At 37.7% G+C, this 17,013-nt stretch overlaps 1 protein-coding gene across 13 annotated transcripts in view; it reads right to left on the bottom strand.

Moving 5' to 3' along the window:
* LOC117993172 (serine/threonine-protein kinase Wnk-like) overlaps positions 1-17,013 on the bottom strand; it is a 63,546-nt gene that overhangs the window by 22,228 nt on the left and 24,305 nt on the right. For 12 of the 13 annotated variants that reach the window (XM_069506442.1, XM_069506450.1, XM_069506451.1 and 9 more), the window contains 11 exons: positions 15,854-15,991; positions 14,041-14,125; positions 12,587-12,689; positions 12,009-12,111; positions 11,242-11,414; positions 10,568-10,678; positions 9,495-9,604; positions 8,596-8,753; positions 8,100-8,188; positions 7,853-7,996; positions 7,466-7,630 (listed from right to left, as the gene is read on the bottom strand). In XM_069506442.1, the coding sequence (XP_069362543.1) occupies positions 7,466-7,630; positions 7,853-7,996; positions 8,100-8,188; positions 8,596-8,753; positions 9,495-9,604; positions 10,568-10,678; positions 11,242-11,414; positions 12,009-12,111; positions 12,587-12,689; positions 14,041-14,125; positions 15,854-15,991 (1,379 nt within the window). Of the gene's footprint in view, positions 1-7,465; positions 7,631-7,852; positions 7,997-8,099; positions 8,189-8,595; positions 8,754-9,494; positions 9,605-10,567; positions 10,679-11,241; positions 11,415-12,004; positions 12,112-12,586; positions 12,690-14,040; positions 14,126-15,853; positions 15,992-17,013 lie in introns of those variants that run through there. The other variant, XM_069506453.1, reaches the window with a different exon arrangement.

Genomic DNA, 17,013 nt, shown 5'->3' with positions numbered 1-17,013 from the left:
CGTAATCCTCTTTAGACGCAGTTATCGCGCAAGTTTAATGTTTACAAACGGACTGTTTACGATTCACAGGAGTGCGGACACTGATGTTCGATGGAACATGTTACTATGACGCGCCCCATCTAGTCATCTAGAAACATTTATCTCGCTGGCTTTAGCATACAAAAGTACTAAGTAATTATTCGGTCGAGGTAGGCACGCAAGGTTATCCTTTTCCAGTTATATGAAGATAGCATGATAACAATCTACACAGATTTTCGGTCTATGACCTAGCACACTTGAATCAACTTCCTAAAAACATGTACAGAAGATGTAAATTAACAAGGCAGGAACATTATTGCTTAGAAAAAAAAGTTTTTTTAACCGGTACCACCATTCCCACTTTGGGCACTATCTGGTTCCGGATGTCCATGATGATTTAATGTAAATTAACCTCATACCCCGATAGCCATCTCAATCTGTCGCGTACTATAACTCGATGTAATTTTGTAGACATTCTAGACACTAACCAGTTTGCCAGTTTTCCATACAAAATAACTAGTTTTAAAATTACACGGGTTTAAAGATTTGTACCTATGTAATTTGTGTTCGGTCTTGTCTCTGACTTTTGTCGGTAGATTTTTCGGTTCGCGACCTCAACGCGCGACGGTGTTACGCGACCGCGACACGCGACAACATTAGTGTCGTGGGACTGTATGCAAAAGGTTAAAAATATCCCGATTATTATATCTTGGATATTTCTTTTACGATGCGACATTGTACCGTAATCGCCCATCTATAATCAGTTTGTCTAGATTGTGGGTTGAATTGTTTATCAGAAAATACGTCCGATTAGTAGGTAGGTGCACCAGACAAGTCGTAATTAAAAAAAATTAAAATCATGACCAGCCTGCCAAAAAACTAACTAAAAAGCAAATTTGTTTATAATTGAAAATGGATGTTAGGACTTAGGATAATTAAAATACTTATATCCCATACATCCGAATCTGTTCAGGCATTTAGAAGTTATGGTAGAACAAAGACACTCACATACATACATGAACCCTGAAAACATCTTTGGGCACTCCTCTTTTGGGCAGTCTTGTAAAAAACAGAATGCGATTTTATTTTACTATTAAGAGACAATGGTGCTGATTCTGAGCACACCAAAATTTTAGAGTATTCGCATCCTCTTTTTACTAATAAATGATATAGTATATGAAAAGGACAGACACAGTTTGACAGTTTTAAATTCAATTTAGAGCTACCAAACCTCGTGACTTTAGCTACCAGTCGCGAGCCTATTGTTTAAATTTGTAGCGTGCACTCAAATTTAGAGTCTTTAAATGTAAAATTCATGTTTCGTCCTTTTTTAGCAATATTAAAAAGAAAAAGATGCAGATATTCTAATTTTAGTTAAGAGAAAGACAAGAGAATCGGCGCCAATCTCTATGTATAATAAAACACAAAAAATGTTTCTACCTGTGTCCGTTATAGACTTTGAAACCATCCAACCGATGTGTCCCGAACCGGTTTCATTAGAAAGGCAATAATGTGAAGGTGGTTTTAGACCACTAAAATCATGCATTAGGCAAATTCTTTTCTTAACGTAGTTATATCACACGCCGGGTATCCTCCAGTTTAACCATAGAACAGTAATTTTTTCACTGTCAAATGAAAAGCTTTAGTTGTGAATAAAGGTTTCCAAAGTAAACTAAAACAGCAAATTAGGTATACGACCCGATGCACGCAAGGTTAACAACTGATTGGTATTAACGGTACAAAATACTACGCGATCCCCGTAGTCATGGCAACGCACAAGTTTATGAACTCTAAATTGGACTTCTACAGCCTACAAGTTTTTTTCAATGCCATGTTGGAAACTAGTTACAAAAATAATCTTTATTATTGAACATCGTTTCTGATTATTACAGATTCAAATTGATTTACCTATTTCCTTAGATCTAAAATTACGGCGGTTACGCACTCATCCGATCCGAGTCCGTGAAAATACATTCCTTTTTGTTTTGTATGATAATTATGTCATAAGCTACCATACCTCATCCATATAATCGTATTTTTTTGTTTGAAAAAAAAACGTAAAACAATAAAAATTTGGGTCAAATAAAATCGTTTATCAATTTAACATTTAGACCATATTACTAGTCTCACAATCATAAGGACGTTGCCTGATTAATTATTTATCGGAGTTCGTTTCTCTCTCAGCGCCATTGTCATTGCTGAGGGTCGTGATCATAATCTATCATCTATAACCGGACTATCAAAAAGAGTACCTACAATAGTACATACTTTGAATAAATAATTTGAATTTTAAATTTTATAGTATATATGAAGGAAAAGGTGACTGACTGTCTGACTGACTGGTCTATCAACGCACAGCTCAAGCTACTGGACGGATCGGGCTGAAATTTGGCATGTAGATAGCTATTATGATATGACATAGGCATTCGCTAAGAAAACGTGTATCATGGTTTATGAAAAATTTAGCCCCAAAGTAGAAAAATAAGAGATTTGAAATTTGTATGAAAGTCTGTCAGATTAAAAAATAAAAGGGGTAAATAGGGGTTAGAAGTTTGTGTAGTCCATGCGGATGAAGTTTATAGATAAATAGATTAGGTAAATAGAAATAGATTTTTATTCATATAAACTTCAAGTGACCTAGGACTGGTCCGGAATGCCCGTCTATCAAAAAGAACTAGCAACAAATTGTCGTGTCAAAGAGCCAACCAATCTCACATTTTAAGAAAAATGAAGTTTCATAAAAACTTGAAAAATACTATTTTTTTTGATGTCTCTTTTATTTGCTAACACAAAATAGAGACAAAATATGTCTGAAACAATGACAATACAAGTTTGACATTTGACATTCTTCTAACAAATTTTTTACATTTCGGAAACTAGTATAAATAAACTAGTATAAATATTGAGTTTAATCTACTTTGTAATATTTTATAGGACTGTTTAAGATTTATAAGATATATTTAATAAACTTGTTTGTTAGTGTAAACTAGGGGTGAACGGGAAGTGGAAAAAAGCATGAAATAAAAGAGCGAGATAGAATGTTAACTTACGTCACTGTCATCTATAAATAAACAAAACACAACCGCCGATAAAAATCACAACTTGGCAAGTGAAGGACTTGCCAAAATACAACAACAAAATAAAACACAGTACAGAAAGCACGTGGCATCTATAACATTAGAATATAAACTATAGCAATAAAACCGATAACGAACGACCTCTTTTACGGAGAAATAATTTTATTTTATTTAAAAAAAAAAAGATATAGCGTCGCTTTACCGGCCGATACGTCGCACAAATCCGCGGCATACATTATGTCAGTGCAGTTATAGCGCGTCATAGCAATTAATTGAGCGCATTGAAGCGTCGGAATGGGCATTCGAAATATTATGTTGATATTATGCGAGAGTTGGTCGAGCGAATCGCGTCATGGATTTCAAACGCATATTTGCATTTTTGACGTTGACGGTTATTTTAAGTGATATTGGTACAGATTCTGAGCGCAACACAATTTTAAAGCACCCGCATCTTTTTCTTACCAATCAATGTAATAAAAAAAGGTCAGACAGATCTAAATTAATTTAGAACTGTCAAACCTCTGACTTTAGGTGCCAGTCTTGAGCATATTAATTAAAGTAGAGAGCACTAAAATTTCGAGTCTTTAAATTTAAAATTCATTTTCCGTCCTTTTTTAACAATATTAAAAAGAAAAACATGTAGATACTCTAAATACTAAAAAACATCAGAATTGACGCCAATGTAGCATTTTTATACATAGTTTAGTTTGTGTAGTAGGATACCGACCGCAGGACAGGACCACCTGACACTAGCGAAAATTTTGAAGTGAAAAATGCGTCGGGCGATTTTGCGATGGGTGAAAACTTCGAGGTCAAAATCTAATGTTATTACTTATTAGCTTTTAGAAATCTAGAAAAATGCTGACGTACCTAACGCAAGTCAATACGATTCAATTTCTAACACACGCATGGTAACATACTGAAATTTTTAAAAAAACCTGAAAGATTGAATTGGGTTGTACAAGTAGGTTTACAAAATCTCTCCACTAAGACGACACTCCGACGACACAAGAAAGCCGGAATTAAACCAAATAATTATGAATTCAAATCAAAACTCTGAATCTCTCTGAACTCTGAATTTGATTTATTTATTCAAATTAAAAATTGATCTTTACTGCATAAAGCTATCAAAGATTACGTTTACAAGTACCGACATGATTAGAAACACGAATTCAGGGTCGCGACTTAATCTATGCACCCTCACTCAATTATAGCGTTCTTACGTAATTATCAAAGAGTAACATACATTGAACCCTATTCAAAACAATGCGTAATCCTTCACGAATAAAACCATCGATGAAAGAACACGCGACTTATTTCCAATGGTGTTACTGACTCATGCTCCCGTAAAGCTTATTTTAAGCAATATACATTGACTACTTTTCAATACAATTAGTACTCAATTGGAAATAAAACCATCAATGGAAAGCGATAGACACAATGATGTACACTGAATACCATTCGGAAGAATCGGTAATCTACAACGAATAAAGCGGTCAATACAAAGCAAGTACGATATTATTGTTATGATTGTACTTAATGAATGAGACATTAATTTGGTCTTATCTCACTGAACATACAATATGTATGCTACATCAATACTAATATTATATGTAAATGCGAAAGTATGTCCGTCTGTCTGCTAGCCTTTCAGCTAGCCCATCCGTTCAACCGATTTTGAAGAAAATTTGGTAAAGAGATAGCTTGCATCCCGGGGAACTTTTTATCCCGGAAAATCAAAGAGTTCCCATGGGATTTTTACAATGTCTAATTCGCCGCGGACGAAGCCGTGGGCAACAGCTAGTAGTTTCATAATGCAAGATAGCAATACGACAATATATCGATACGAATAAACATATTTTATTCATTGTTTGATTAATATCAAATACAAATACGTTTTTTTAAAATAGAGATAACGAGCAAACGAGCAGGCGGGTCACCTGATGTTAACATGTAAATTAAATTAATTTCAATTTAGCCTATAGTACGCGACAGGTTGAGATGGCAATCGGGGAGGAAACGCCCCGCACACACCGCACAGGGCTCGTTAAACCGGAGCGTGTTTGAATTTTCAAAAATTCTTTCTTAGAGGATGTCTACGTCATAATAGCTTGCATGCCAAATTTCAGTCCGATCCGTCCGGTAGTAGTTTGAGCTGTGCATTAGATCAGTCAATCAGTCAGTCAGTTTTTCCTTTTATATATTAAATTATGCATCCATACTATCCATATTTCCATACTATAATGTTATAAATGTGAGTGTGTCTGTCTGTCTGTCTGCTAGCTTTTCACGGCCCATCCGTTCAACCGATTCTAACGAAATTTGGTACAGAGTTAGCTTACACCCCGGGGAAGGATATAAGCTACTTCTTATCCCGGAAAATTAAACAGTTCCCACGAGATTTTTAAAAAACCTAAATCCACGTGGACGAAGTCGCGGGTATCGTCTAGTAATAAATAAATATAAAACTTGGTAATGTTACGATGTACAACTGTTTAACAAATCGGCCTTGACATTGCGCAAAGATCGCGAGCAGAGCATGGCGTGCACGGAATACGGCATATCTATCAACTCTACTTATTAACATTTTCTTGTTATAGACATTGAAATTGAAAGTGTTTAAAATTTAATTTAATTAAAATAGCATTTATTGACTACTAGCTGATGCCCGCGACTTCGTACGCGTGAATTTAGGGTTTTAAAAATCCCGTGCAAACTCTTTCAATTTTCGAGATAAAAGTAGCCTATGTCACTCTGCAGGTCTTAAATTATACCCATGCAAAAAATCATCCGTCGATCCGTTGCTTCATTGCGATGTGATTGAAGGACAAACTAACAAACCAATAAACCAACAAACAAATACACTTTCGCATTTATAATAAGGGTACTGACTAACTTATTCCACCGACTTCGCGTGGTTGTACGTTTCAAAATCTTTTAAACGCTCAGAATAAGGACTGTTAGAAGTAGCCCTCGTGTGACACTTACTGTTAGAGCGAGATAGCTAAATGCATTTAAGCTCTTATTAGAACGTGACAAAATGATTATGCTTTGTCCTTATCACCGTGGCCACTTTTTTTTGTTTGTCAAAATGTATTTGTACGTGAGTATTTGACAAACAACGTGAAGTGTAGAAGATTCCTTCTACACTTCACATTTCACAAGTAAGAAAATCTGCTTGAGCGGGAGGGACTGAGGGGGCCACGCTAGTTGCAAATCTGGACATATCTGTTTAAAGGGCTTCGAATTTTTTTGCCTACCTAGTTGTCAGTCATTTTTCTTTTTTTCCAAAATAGTAGCCTCGCATTAAACCTGTACTTACAGGTTACCAGGTCTTATGCATGGCCGCTATTTTGAAAAAATATGTGAAGGCCACTCTCCATACTAAAATATTCAAACCCCTTTTTATTAGTTTGACTTGTTCGTATGTTCATTCCGTCGATATTAGTAATCGTTTGAGACTGCGACTGTTAATCTGCGACTTGATAACTTGGTGACAATGCGAGTAATGCTCTTTATGACTAAGCTACTCACCGATTGAGCCTAATAATAATCTGTGACTTGAGGAACTTATAACTAACTAACAAAGCGATCCTCCTTCATGATGAGACAAGCCTTTGGCAATATCTATTATACCTAATATCCTAGGCATTATCTATTGGTCATGTATTTGGCAATGACTTTAGCCATGTCGTTCCTCCTACGACCTAAAATGTGAGAGTTACTCACCGTTTGAGATTAATAATCTGCGACTTGAGGAGCTTCATAAAATGGGATGGGGAATGGGAGCATCCTCCTCCATGATGAGAAAAGGCTTGGCAATATCTTTGGTCATGTCATTGGCAATGACTTTGACCATGCCCTTATTAACGCCTTTACCCATGTTCTTCCTCCTAGGACCTAAAATCTCACCGTTTGAGACTAATAATCTGCGACTTGAGGAGCTTGGTAACAATGGGAGCATCCTGCTATATTATAAGACAAGCCTTTGCCATGCCCTTAGCATTGTCTTTGGTCATGTTCTTCCTCCTTGTACCTAAGATATGATAATTCTTACCGTGTGAGACTAACAATAATCTGCGTATCGAGGAGCTTTATAAATGATAACAATGCGAGCATCCTGCTCTATGACAAGTCTTGATCGTATTTTTAGCAATGCCTTTGGCCATGTTCTTCCTCCTAGTACCAAAAAATAATAGTTCTTACCGTGTGAGACTAATAATAATCTGCGACTTGAGGAGCTTGATAAATGATAACCATACAAGCATCCTGCTCTATGACAAAACACGTCTTGACCATTTTTTTAGCAATGTCCTTATGACTTTGGCCATTTTCTTCCTTCTAGAACCTAAAATATGACAGTTACTCACCGTTTAAGACTGATAATCTGCGACTTGAGGAGCTTGGTAACAATGCGAACATCCTCCTCCATGATGAGACAAGACTTGGCCATGTCTTTGGCTATTTCTTCACAATCATCGTTCTCCATATCAAATTCAAATTGTATCGCCTCGTTTTCCTTGTGGGTGAACGACCTTGAAAGAAAAAAGAAAATGTATAAAGAGTCTACATACATTTCCACCCTTATTTTACTCACTTAGGGGTTGAATTTTTTTTAAAATCCTTTGCAAGCAGATGTCTATGTCATTATAGCTATCTACATGCCAAATTTCAGCCGATCTGTCCAGTAGTTTGAGCTGTGCGTTGATAGATCAGTCAGTCAGTCAGCTTTTCGTTTTATATATTTAGATGAATACCTTTTCTTAGGATCGATGATCTTCAATCGGAACTCTATCTTTGTGATGTCTGAAGAGGTGACGAGGTCTCGGCCCACGATCTCTAGCCGAAGGCCGATGTCTTCGCCGAAAAACTCGTGGTTGAGCAGATCCTTCACTTTCGGCCTACATTTTGAAGAGAAACATTTACAATCACAATCTGAAATGATTTATTGTTCCATGTACAACAAAATTCACTGGAAAGTATGCAAAGTTGATTATATATTACCTGTCAGCTTTGTTGGGCCTGATGCACGACTCGATGATGTCCTTCACTTCTGGTATCGTGACCTTCTCTAAGCTTTGTGGTTTCACGCCCTGTGATAATATTTAAATTTTATACACTGACTTATATACTATTTCGTATGGACAGGGCTATTGAACAAACAAAATGGGACCGACTCAGTGGTGCTTTAGCACCTCAGTAACGTCTGGATTTCAAATGGGTCCGTTCATTAGTATCTAAGAGGTGGCGCTGATTTATTTGGTTCCAAAACCGTGAAAAATCTGCGGCGGGGTGATTGCTGTCAAACGTCACACGTAACAGCGCGCGGCTACAGAGCAGGTAGCAATCGAGCTCTAGTTCAACGTCTATCGGAGTCTATGAACTGTCGCATTGTTAGTGCTGTTGCGTTGCTGTCGCTATTGCAACGTTTTACCTAATCAGCCCGCGGATGTCGTGTCTTTTGGTGCTCTTTACTTTTGTCGTCAGTTCACAGACTCACCGAGACAACTTTCTTGTAGATCTGCGCGGGGCCGCTGCACTCGCTGTAGGGGTACTCCCCGGTGGCCATCTCCAGCATGCACATGCCGAAGGCGTACACGTCCACCGACTCGTCGTAGTGCTCCTCGTACATCTCGGGCGCCATGAATTCCGGCGTCCCTGGAACAAAAGCAGATAAAATGAATGAATGAGTCTTCACTGAGTGACATCAAAATAATTTTTCGTAACAAACCTTCAATGGATTAAAAATAAATGTCAAATATTCAGTGGTGATCACTGAGTTAGCTAATCACCCCGCACATGCCATAGACAACATAATATAAAAAGTTGAAACTAAAACCAGACTACGATAGTCTTAAACGCTGAAATATTATAGTAAAATTGTATTTCTGTTGCTTGGTATATTTTAATGCGGTAGTATACTAGATAAGATAGCAAAAAAAAAGACCCCCACTTTTTTGGGTGCCACAACAGCCTTATTGATTTTATTCATTTAAAATGTAGCTTATGTCACCCGGGCTATAATAACAAATCGATTGGCACCTCATTCATCAAAACGGTTCAGTATTTTAGGCGCCACGGTGGAACACACATCACTACAAACCTACATACATACATACAGTGGCGTGCAGGTCATAGAGGCATAAATGCACTCCTTACCCCAGTTGTAATAGCTCAATGCATATTTTTCATTATGACCTGCCAGTAAACAGGTTTCTACCTAACTAGTGCCTACCCTGGCTTCAAACACTGTGCACGCCACTGCATACATACTAACATAGACTGCTAAAATCATAACCCCTCCTTTTGGTTTTGCCGTAGTCAGGTAAAAAGAAGAGGAGAAAAATGACCCCTTTACTTTCGTAGGCGGCGCTCTTATAGAGATCAACGAGTACTTACCAATCACAGACTTGGCGAAACTCCTATTCTTGAGAGTAGCGAGCCCCAGGTCGCCGATCTTCACGCTGCCCGTGCCGCCCGTTATGAAGATGTTGTCGCATTTCAGATCTCTGCCAAATTCATACAAATTTCTTTACTACGCGTACAATCTGAAAAATGGCTCGCCATATTTGCTGTGTTGACATGTCAAAAGTACGGTAAACCATACTTTTACATGACAGTTAACACGTACAGCAAATATAACGAGTCGCAATTTCAGCTTGGTCTCCTTATTTTGCTTATTTTGCTTATTTTGCTTTATCACTATGTATATCACGTAGAGGCTCCATAGACTCTCTACGTCATATACATAGTGATAGCATTTAAACGTAGACTGAATAAAAAAGCTAGACTAAAGTACTGTGTAACCACGACTGAGATAGCGATAGCTCGACGTAACGATGAATAACATGACAATTACCATTGTTTTTTTTTTTTTTTTTTTTTTTTTTCTTAAAAAGAATATTAGCCATGTTAAATAACTAATATTCCCCTTTCCTCTCCAACTAAGCGTCAGGCTTGTGCTAGGAGTAGCTACGACAATAGTGCAACGGGCGGGGTTTAAACCGTCGACCTTTCGATTTTCAGTCCACTCCTTTACCGGTTGAGCTATTGAGGCTCTTAAAGCTATTGAGGCTGTTTAGTAGTCAATATTTGTATTAACCGATCAACAATATTTGTATTAAACGTTTTTTATGTGAAAACAAGTAAATAACTAATGAGAAATACAATGATGCCACAAATTCTCAAAGTTTGTTATGCAACTAAAGTTGTATTCCTTGAAAAAAATCGGTTACACGATAAGGGACAAAAAATAGGCTAGCTGCGTCTCTGTTTATCACATTAGTAACTTTATCTGTGCTCTCTTTTTAGTGTGAATGGGAAGCAAACGTTGCTTTGTCTAGATTTTTTACTCCGTCTACGCATTTAAAGGAAATCTTCAACTTGAGATTTTTTTAATATAGCTTAAACATAAAGCTTATTGGAGCCCGATACCTATTCTAGATTTTTTTTGTTGTACCTAGGCTGCTTACCTATGAATGATAGGTGGTGTTCTGGAGTGTAGGAAGTTGAGGCCCTTGAGGATCTGCCGACACCATGACTTGAGCACCTTTGGATTTATTCGCTTGAAGCGACGGAGATATCTGCAACAAAAAAGTTTATCTTTTGGTGTTGATTGATTGTGCTGGTTAAGCAACGTTGATCCAAGTCAGATCTGTCCACCTAGTGGGGGATCTTCCAACGCTTCCGGTTCTAGCATCTTAGAGTCCTACCCAACGTCTATCAGTTTTTTGAACTATGCACCCTGCCCATTACCACTTCAGCTTCGCAACCCGCTGAACTATGTCGGTTTCTCTGGTTCTGCTAAGAATCTCCTCATTTCTGATTTGATCACGTATAGAAACTCCAAGCATAGCTCTCTCCATCGGCATTTTAATGCTTAATTAATACAAAAGGGTTTTAAATACTAGGTAAAAGTATTAAAAAAAAGAGCTTTTTTTTAAAAAAATAGCTTGATATGCTTTTGAAGCCTCGATAGCTCAACGGTTATAGGAGCGGACTGGAATCCGAAAGGTCGTCGGTTCAAACCCCACCTGTTGCACTATTGTGGTACTTACTCCTAGCACAATTTTTGGAGGGAAAAGGGGAATATTAGTAATGATAAACATGGCTAATATTTTTTTTAAACAGCTACTCTCGTACTCACGTTTTGAGCGTGCCAGAGACCATGAGCTCTGTGATGAGAACGATGTTCTTCTTCTTAGCGACGGTGCCCTCCCAGTAGTTGTAGAATCTCACGATGTTCGGATGCTGTAACTTCTTCAACATGTCAGCCTCTTCTCGAAATCGGAGACGCTCCGTTTTGTTGAGTTTTTTCTCCTGTAATAATTAATGAAAGCATCAATTTATTAATCAGTGTGCTTAGTATGAAATCTTTCATCTCACCAACGTTGATAAAATGGGGATTCACAATGCCAATTTATCCCGACAGATGGCGCATAAGCGACACGGCCATAGAGGTAGTATCATCTGCGGAACCGGCTATGCTGATGAAACCTATCTAAGCTCCTTAGTATAAGTTAGAAACTATGAAGATGACAGCTTGCATTGGCCGGGCGTCTTGTGGCGCCCTCTGAGCTCAGTTTTGCCTGTGGATCCCCATTCAAACGTCGAAACATTCGCGCTCCACAACAATGTCGCTCGAATTCTTTTAAACGTTGAACTCGAGATGTAAAATCTTATACTAAGAATACAGTAGTAGCCTGGCAGAGATTGCTTCAAAGTGATAAGGGTTTACTTTTATTACTTTTTCTATGATGGTGTACAATAAAGCATATATCATTCATTTTATTCATTCATTCAGTTAAGCTTGTTTAATTTTTAAGTACTGTAAACCTGTACTCAGGTTATAATAAAAGCGTATTTTACCTATCAAGAATAGGTGAAGAAGTGAGGAAGAATGAAAAAACATACCAGTAACTCGCACCAAGCCACGGCGACCCCGGTCTGTGTATCAAGACCGTGGTAGACTGTTTTGAACGACCCTCGACCAACTTCCTTATCGTACTTGAAGAACCTGAGAAAGAATAAAAACCGGTCAAAAACACCGCATACGAAGGGTTTCGTACCAGTGGTATAGATCGCGATGGCAATCGGGGTATGAGGCGGAGGGACGCTCCCAATTGCGATCTCAACCTGTCGCGCACTATAGACGCATTTGACGATTCAAAAGTACTTGTAAAAGTTTAAATGAATAAAAAATTATTTATTTATTTACTATCGTACCAGATATATCACTATAATATGCTTTTTATTTATTTTTGATTTGCATGGCGGCCATTTTGAAATTTTTATTTTTTGTTGTTTATGGCGGCAATAGAAATACACACTCTGTGACAACTTTCTACCTATTCATCAGTTCATGAGATACATCCCGGTGACAGATGGACGGACGAACAGCAGAGGCATAGCAATAGGGTCCCGTTGACATCCTTAGGATACGAAACCCGAGAAACCTTCGAAAGGACCGATTTTTGGATCAAAACAATTACCTTCCACAAGGAGACACTCCAATCGGTTCTTCCTCGTCTTCATTGTCGATCTTCTCTTTGTCTTTATCCTCTAATTTTTCTAATTCGAACCGATCGTACACTCCTGCAATATACGTTTATATTAGTACTAGATCATGTCCTTGACTTAATCCACGTGAGTATAAGTTTTTAAAATTTCCTAGTGGTTATATAGCCTAGGTTAAGACGTCCGCCTCCTATTCGAGAGGTCAGGGGGTTCGATTCCGGGCACGCACCTCTAATTTTCTTTTAAAATTATTATTCAGAAATATGTGCGTTTCAAGCATTTACATGTCACTTGCGGCGAAGGAAAACATGTGAGGAAACGAACGGAAAAGTTCTCCATAATATTATCAAAGGTGTGTCAAGTCTGCCAATCCGCACTTGGCCAGCGTGGTGAACTTGGCCTAAACCCTTCTCATTCCGAGAAGAAACTTATGCTCAGTAGTGGGCCGGCGATATATTGAGTCATTGCCTAAATATAAACACGATTTTACTCGATGCGCGAGTCCTGACTTTTTTAGTTTTCGATAATTTAAAATGGTTACTACTAGACATGTGTCCGCTATAGCTTAACTTAACTGAAAACCGCTGCCGTGCCTATAGCGTACCGTAGCGTTATTGTCGTAGCTAACAACGGTTATCAGCTAACATCTATGACGAACCACCTGACAACGCAACGCTGCCAACTGGCAACTGACAATGCATTGTTTGGTTTTTTGGTAACTAGAAACGCAATAATTATGCCTTCTCTTTCTTTTTTTCACTGAAAGCTGAGAAGGAGCGGTTATTGGCTACCGGCTTAGTAACTAAGAACTTGATAAACCAAAGCCGACCTTATCTCTATTAAGCTAAGGCTTAACTGTACAAGTACTTGTCCATTACACTTTGATCTCTCAATTTTAAAACAGTTAGCCTTAGAGTAATAGAGATAAGGCCCTCTTTGGTTTATCAATCTTCGTGAAATGTTTTTGGTTAACTGGATTGTGTCAAACTATTCGTGCAGGCGTCCACTGTAGTTTGACCTATGTCAATGATCATTATAATTAAACTTTGCTGCTATGAACTTAAGGTTGTGATTACTTCACGATATTCATGAAAGAAAAATTGGTTTTATTTTAGTGAATATGCGCGCGCTAGCTATACAGACGGTATTGATACGGCAGCTAGCTTAGTTACTACAACGGAAACCGCTGCGCGTTGCGCATATTAAATTAGTTGAAACACAACTCTGATACCGATATTCGGCAACGGTTATCAATATTGGTATTGAAACTAAATAACTGTTGATTAACCGTTGCCAGAAATAGCCAATAACGCCCATCTTTAGTTACTACACTTGAAACTAACAAAAGACTTTACATATTTTAGAAGACCTATAGATAAGAAATAATTTATTTTTGACATACAATACCGTAAATACCGTATTCACGTACCATTTTGTGGTTTCTCCTGTTGCTCCTCCGCCGTGTCGGTGGGCGCGTGAGGAAGACCCTTCTCCGTAGCCTCTATGTTCTCCTCCTATAAATGACAAACAATACATCAAGGACACAGACGAGGGACCATTGCTATTGTCCGCAGAGGACAAAAGTCAATCATCTTTTACTACGCTATTTCGCCGTACTTTTAGACCATTGTGTGCGTTTTGCGTAATATGCGCTTAGAGTTAAAACCATTTTGAAGGAGTTGTGTATACTAGTTTTTTTTTCATTTATTAATGACACAGTTATTTTTCTCATAACTTAATAATAATAGTAGTATTTTTCTATTTTCTATTATTTAACACAAAAATTAATAATACAGTAGAAATTAATCTTGTCTGGCATAAACCCGAATGCGTGTCTGTGGCGCAAAACTGTCCTAAAAAAGGGGAATTGCCTCAGCGTAATGCTATAGTAGTGTATGTGGATACACTACCTCAGCGCTGTTTTTCAGGCAACCTCTAAAGTTAGGCTTCTTTTTTCATGGAGTTTAGTTTTTACTAATCTATATAAATAAATATGAATCGCTGCAATGTATGTGTACGCTTTTTGTGCCAGAACAAGATTTGTACAAAAGAATTTTTTGGAAAATCCACGGGGAAAGACAGTTCTTGGGGGACGCAGGCAAAGTCGCGGGACGCAGACGAAGTCGCGGGCAACAGCTAGTTAGCAATAGAAGCAATTTTTTATTATTATTTATTGGCACTTTGTTTTAGACCTAAACCACAGGCCGCGGTTTAAACAGAAATTATACACGTTTACCATTTACCACGTACGTATTTACCGCCTAAAGTTTCTGTACTAAAACTGCACATCGACTGTGAATTGGCAACATGTCCTATCTCGAACTCTTGACGATTTCTTCACTATTTCGCACTCCGCAGTGTTACAGTTCAACACCGTTATCTAGCTTGGAATAAAAATATGAAAAAGCACGTACACTAGCAAGAATCCACCTACACTAGCAGGCATCTACACTCTACAGTCACTATTTAGCTAATAAAACAAGTTGTTCCTTCATCCTATAAAGTTGATAAAATCGAGATAGTACCGGTTGCCAGTTCTCAGTCGATTGGGTCATTAAATAATAACTTAAAACGGCACAAGCGTGTTGTGTCATTATTTAAAGACCCAACAAAGAATGCAGTCAAATGGTGTTAGCTTACTGGCGGTAGAATGACAGCTACAATGTCACGATCGCAATCACTTCTGATTAGTTGACGCTCGCTCACTATTGGCTACAATGCATTGTTGCAACAAGAATAGCACAAATTCAGCCAATCACAATAATTGCGATTGTAATAATTGATGCAGTTTTTCGAAATCGCCCTGCTGATTCTCTCACTTGCAAGTTGCAAAACGCTATAAAATGCGTAAAATTTAACTCCTCACACGCCATTTTAACTTTTTGTCAAATTTCATGTCAAAAGTACGATTTTGGTCCTTATTTTAAAAGTGCCGTACTTTTGACATGCCAGTTGACGCATAGAGTTCAAATAGAGCATGAGAAATCATTTTTAACGGACTATAATAGTGGATAAATGTTTGAGAAATGTCTATATTTGTCAAAGGTACGATTTTAGTCCCTTAATGTAAGGGCAAACCGTACTTATGACATGACAGTTGACACAGAGCAAATATAGACCTTTCTCAAACATTTATCCACTATTATAGTCCGTCAAAAATGACTCCTCACGCGCCATTTTAACTTATGCATTATAGGTACTTAATCTGACAATAAGCTATCGCGTCCTATGTCCGAACTTACCAGATCCTGTTCAGAGATGAAGGCGTCGTCCTCGAGCCGGGCGACGAGTTTGTTTCCACTGTCGTCAAGTTCCGGGTCGCAGATCGCGCCCTGGCCCGAGCTGCGCCGTCGGTACCCGCCCACTACTGGCTGACTCGCCTGAAATAAATAAATAAATAAATCTTTATTTGTTCCAATTACAACTTTGCTTAAAATTACCCTCGACCCCCAAACTAGGTTAACCCGTGTCATGGGGGTCAGTCTCTTCCCAGATATGCAATCACAATGATTAATATTCTTACTTTAGAGTGTGTATGAGCGCGCGTGTTATATTACGATAAAATTGGATACATAATTATTATGCTAAAATTCATCTAATCATAAACTTGGGAGTCTGAAGTAAATGTTTGTTGTGATGTTTAAAACAGAATCGTTATTCCGTTTCCGGATACAATGTCAATGTTCCTAGTTTCTTACTGTCGTCATACAATACAATAGTGTAAAACTATTATTGTTTATTCTTGTTTAATTTGGTATCTAGGAATATGAAAATATGAAAAATAATATTATATAAATTATCAATACATGTCACTAATTATTCATTGTAAATTAAATATTGTCAATATACTAAGAGTGACATTATATTAAGCTATTGTCAACATACAGTTGGCAATAGCTATTATGTGAAATAATAATGTTGTGTAAACTGACAATTTAAGTCGCTTATTATTATTGTAAATTATTAATACGTAGACCATCAATGTCACTGATTTTATTATTGTAAATTGGGTGTGTCAACATACCTTTTGTCAACAAACCTAAAATAAATAATGATTAATATTAAGATCATGTGATAGTCGATATCCGCCTTGTTTGCGATGGCAGTGTTATAAAAGTACCCTACCTCGACAGAGAGGGGACAGTCTTGTATCGACAGCCCAGAGCAAACACAGCGGACCTTACCGAAGTTAAGTATTCTTATATTGTATTATAATGTAATGTAATCATTTGCCTTTTGTAGGTTACCTGTTGTAACTGTGTACCAAATATGTACCTACTACTTTACTCAACGTTCTAATGTTTTAAAAGATGTGTGTTATGGAGTTTCTTTGCCCTTTCTTCTCCATGACTAAACACCTTAGCGAAATGGGTGGTAGATTCATTTTAATATAAATAGATCA

Source organism: Maniola hyperantus, chromosome 23, assembly GCF_902806685.2.
Source record: "Maniola hyperantus chromosome 23, iAphHyp1.2, whole genome shotgun sequence".
Classification (NCBI taxonomy): domain Eukaryota; kingdom Metazoa; phylum Arthropoda; class Insecta; order Lepidoptera; family Nymphalidae; genus Maniola; species Maniola hyperantus.
Note: the sequence above shows the minus strand (reverse complement) of the source record. Positions and strands in the feature narration are given on the sequence as shown.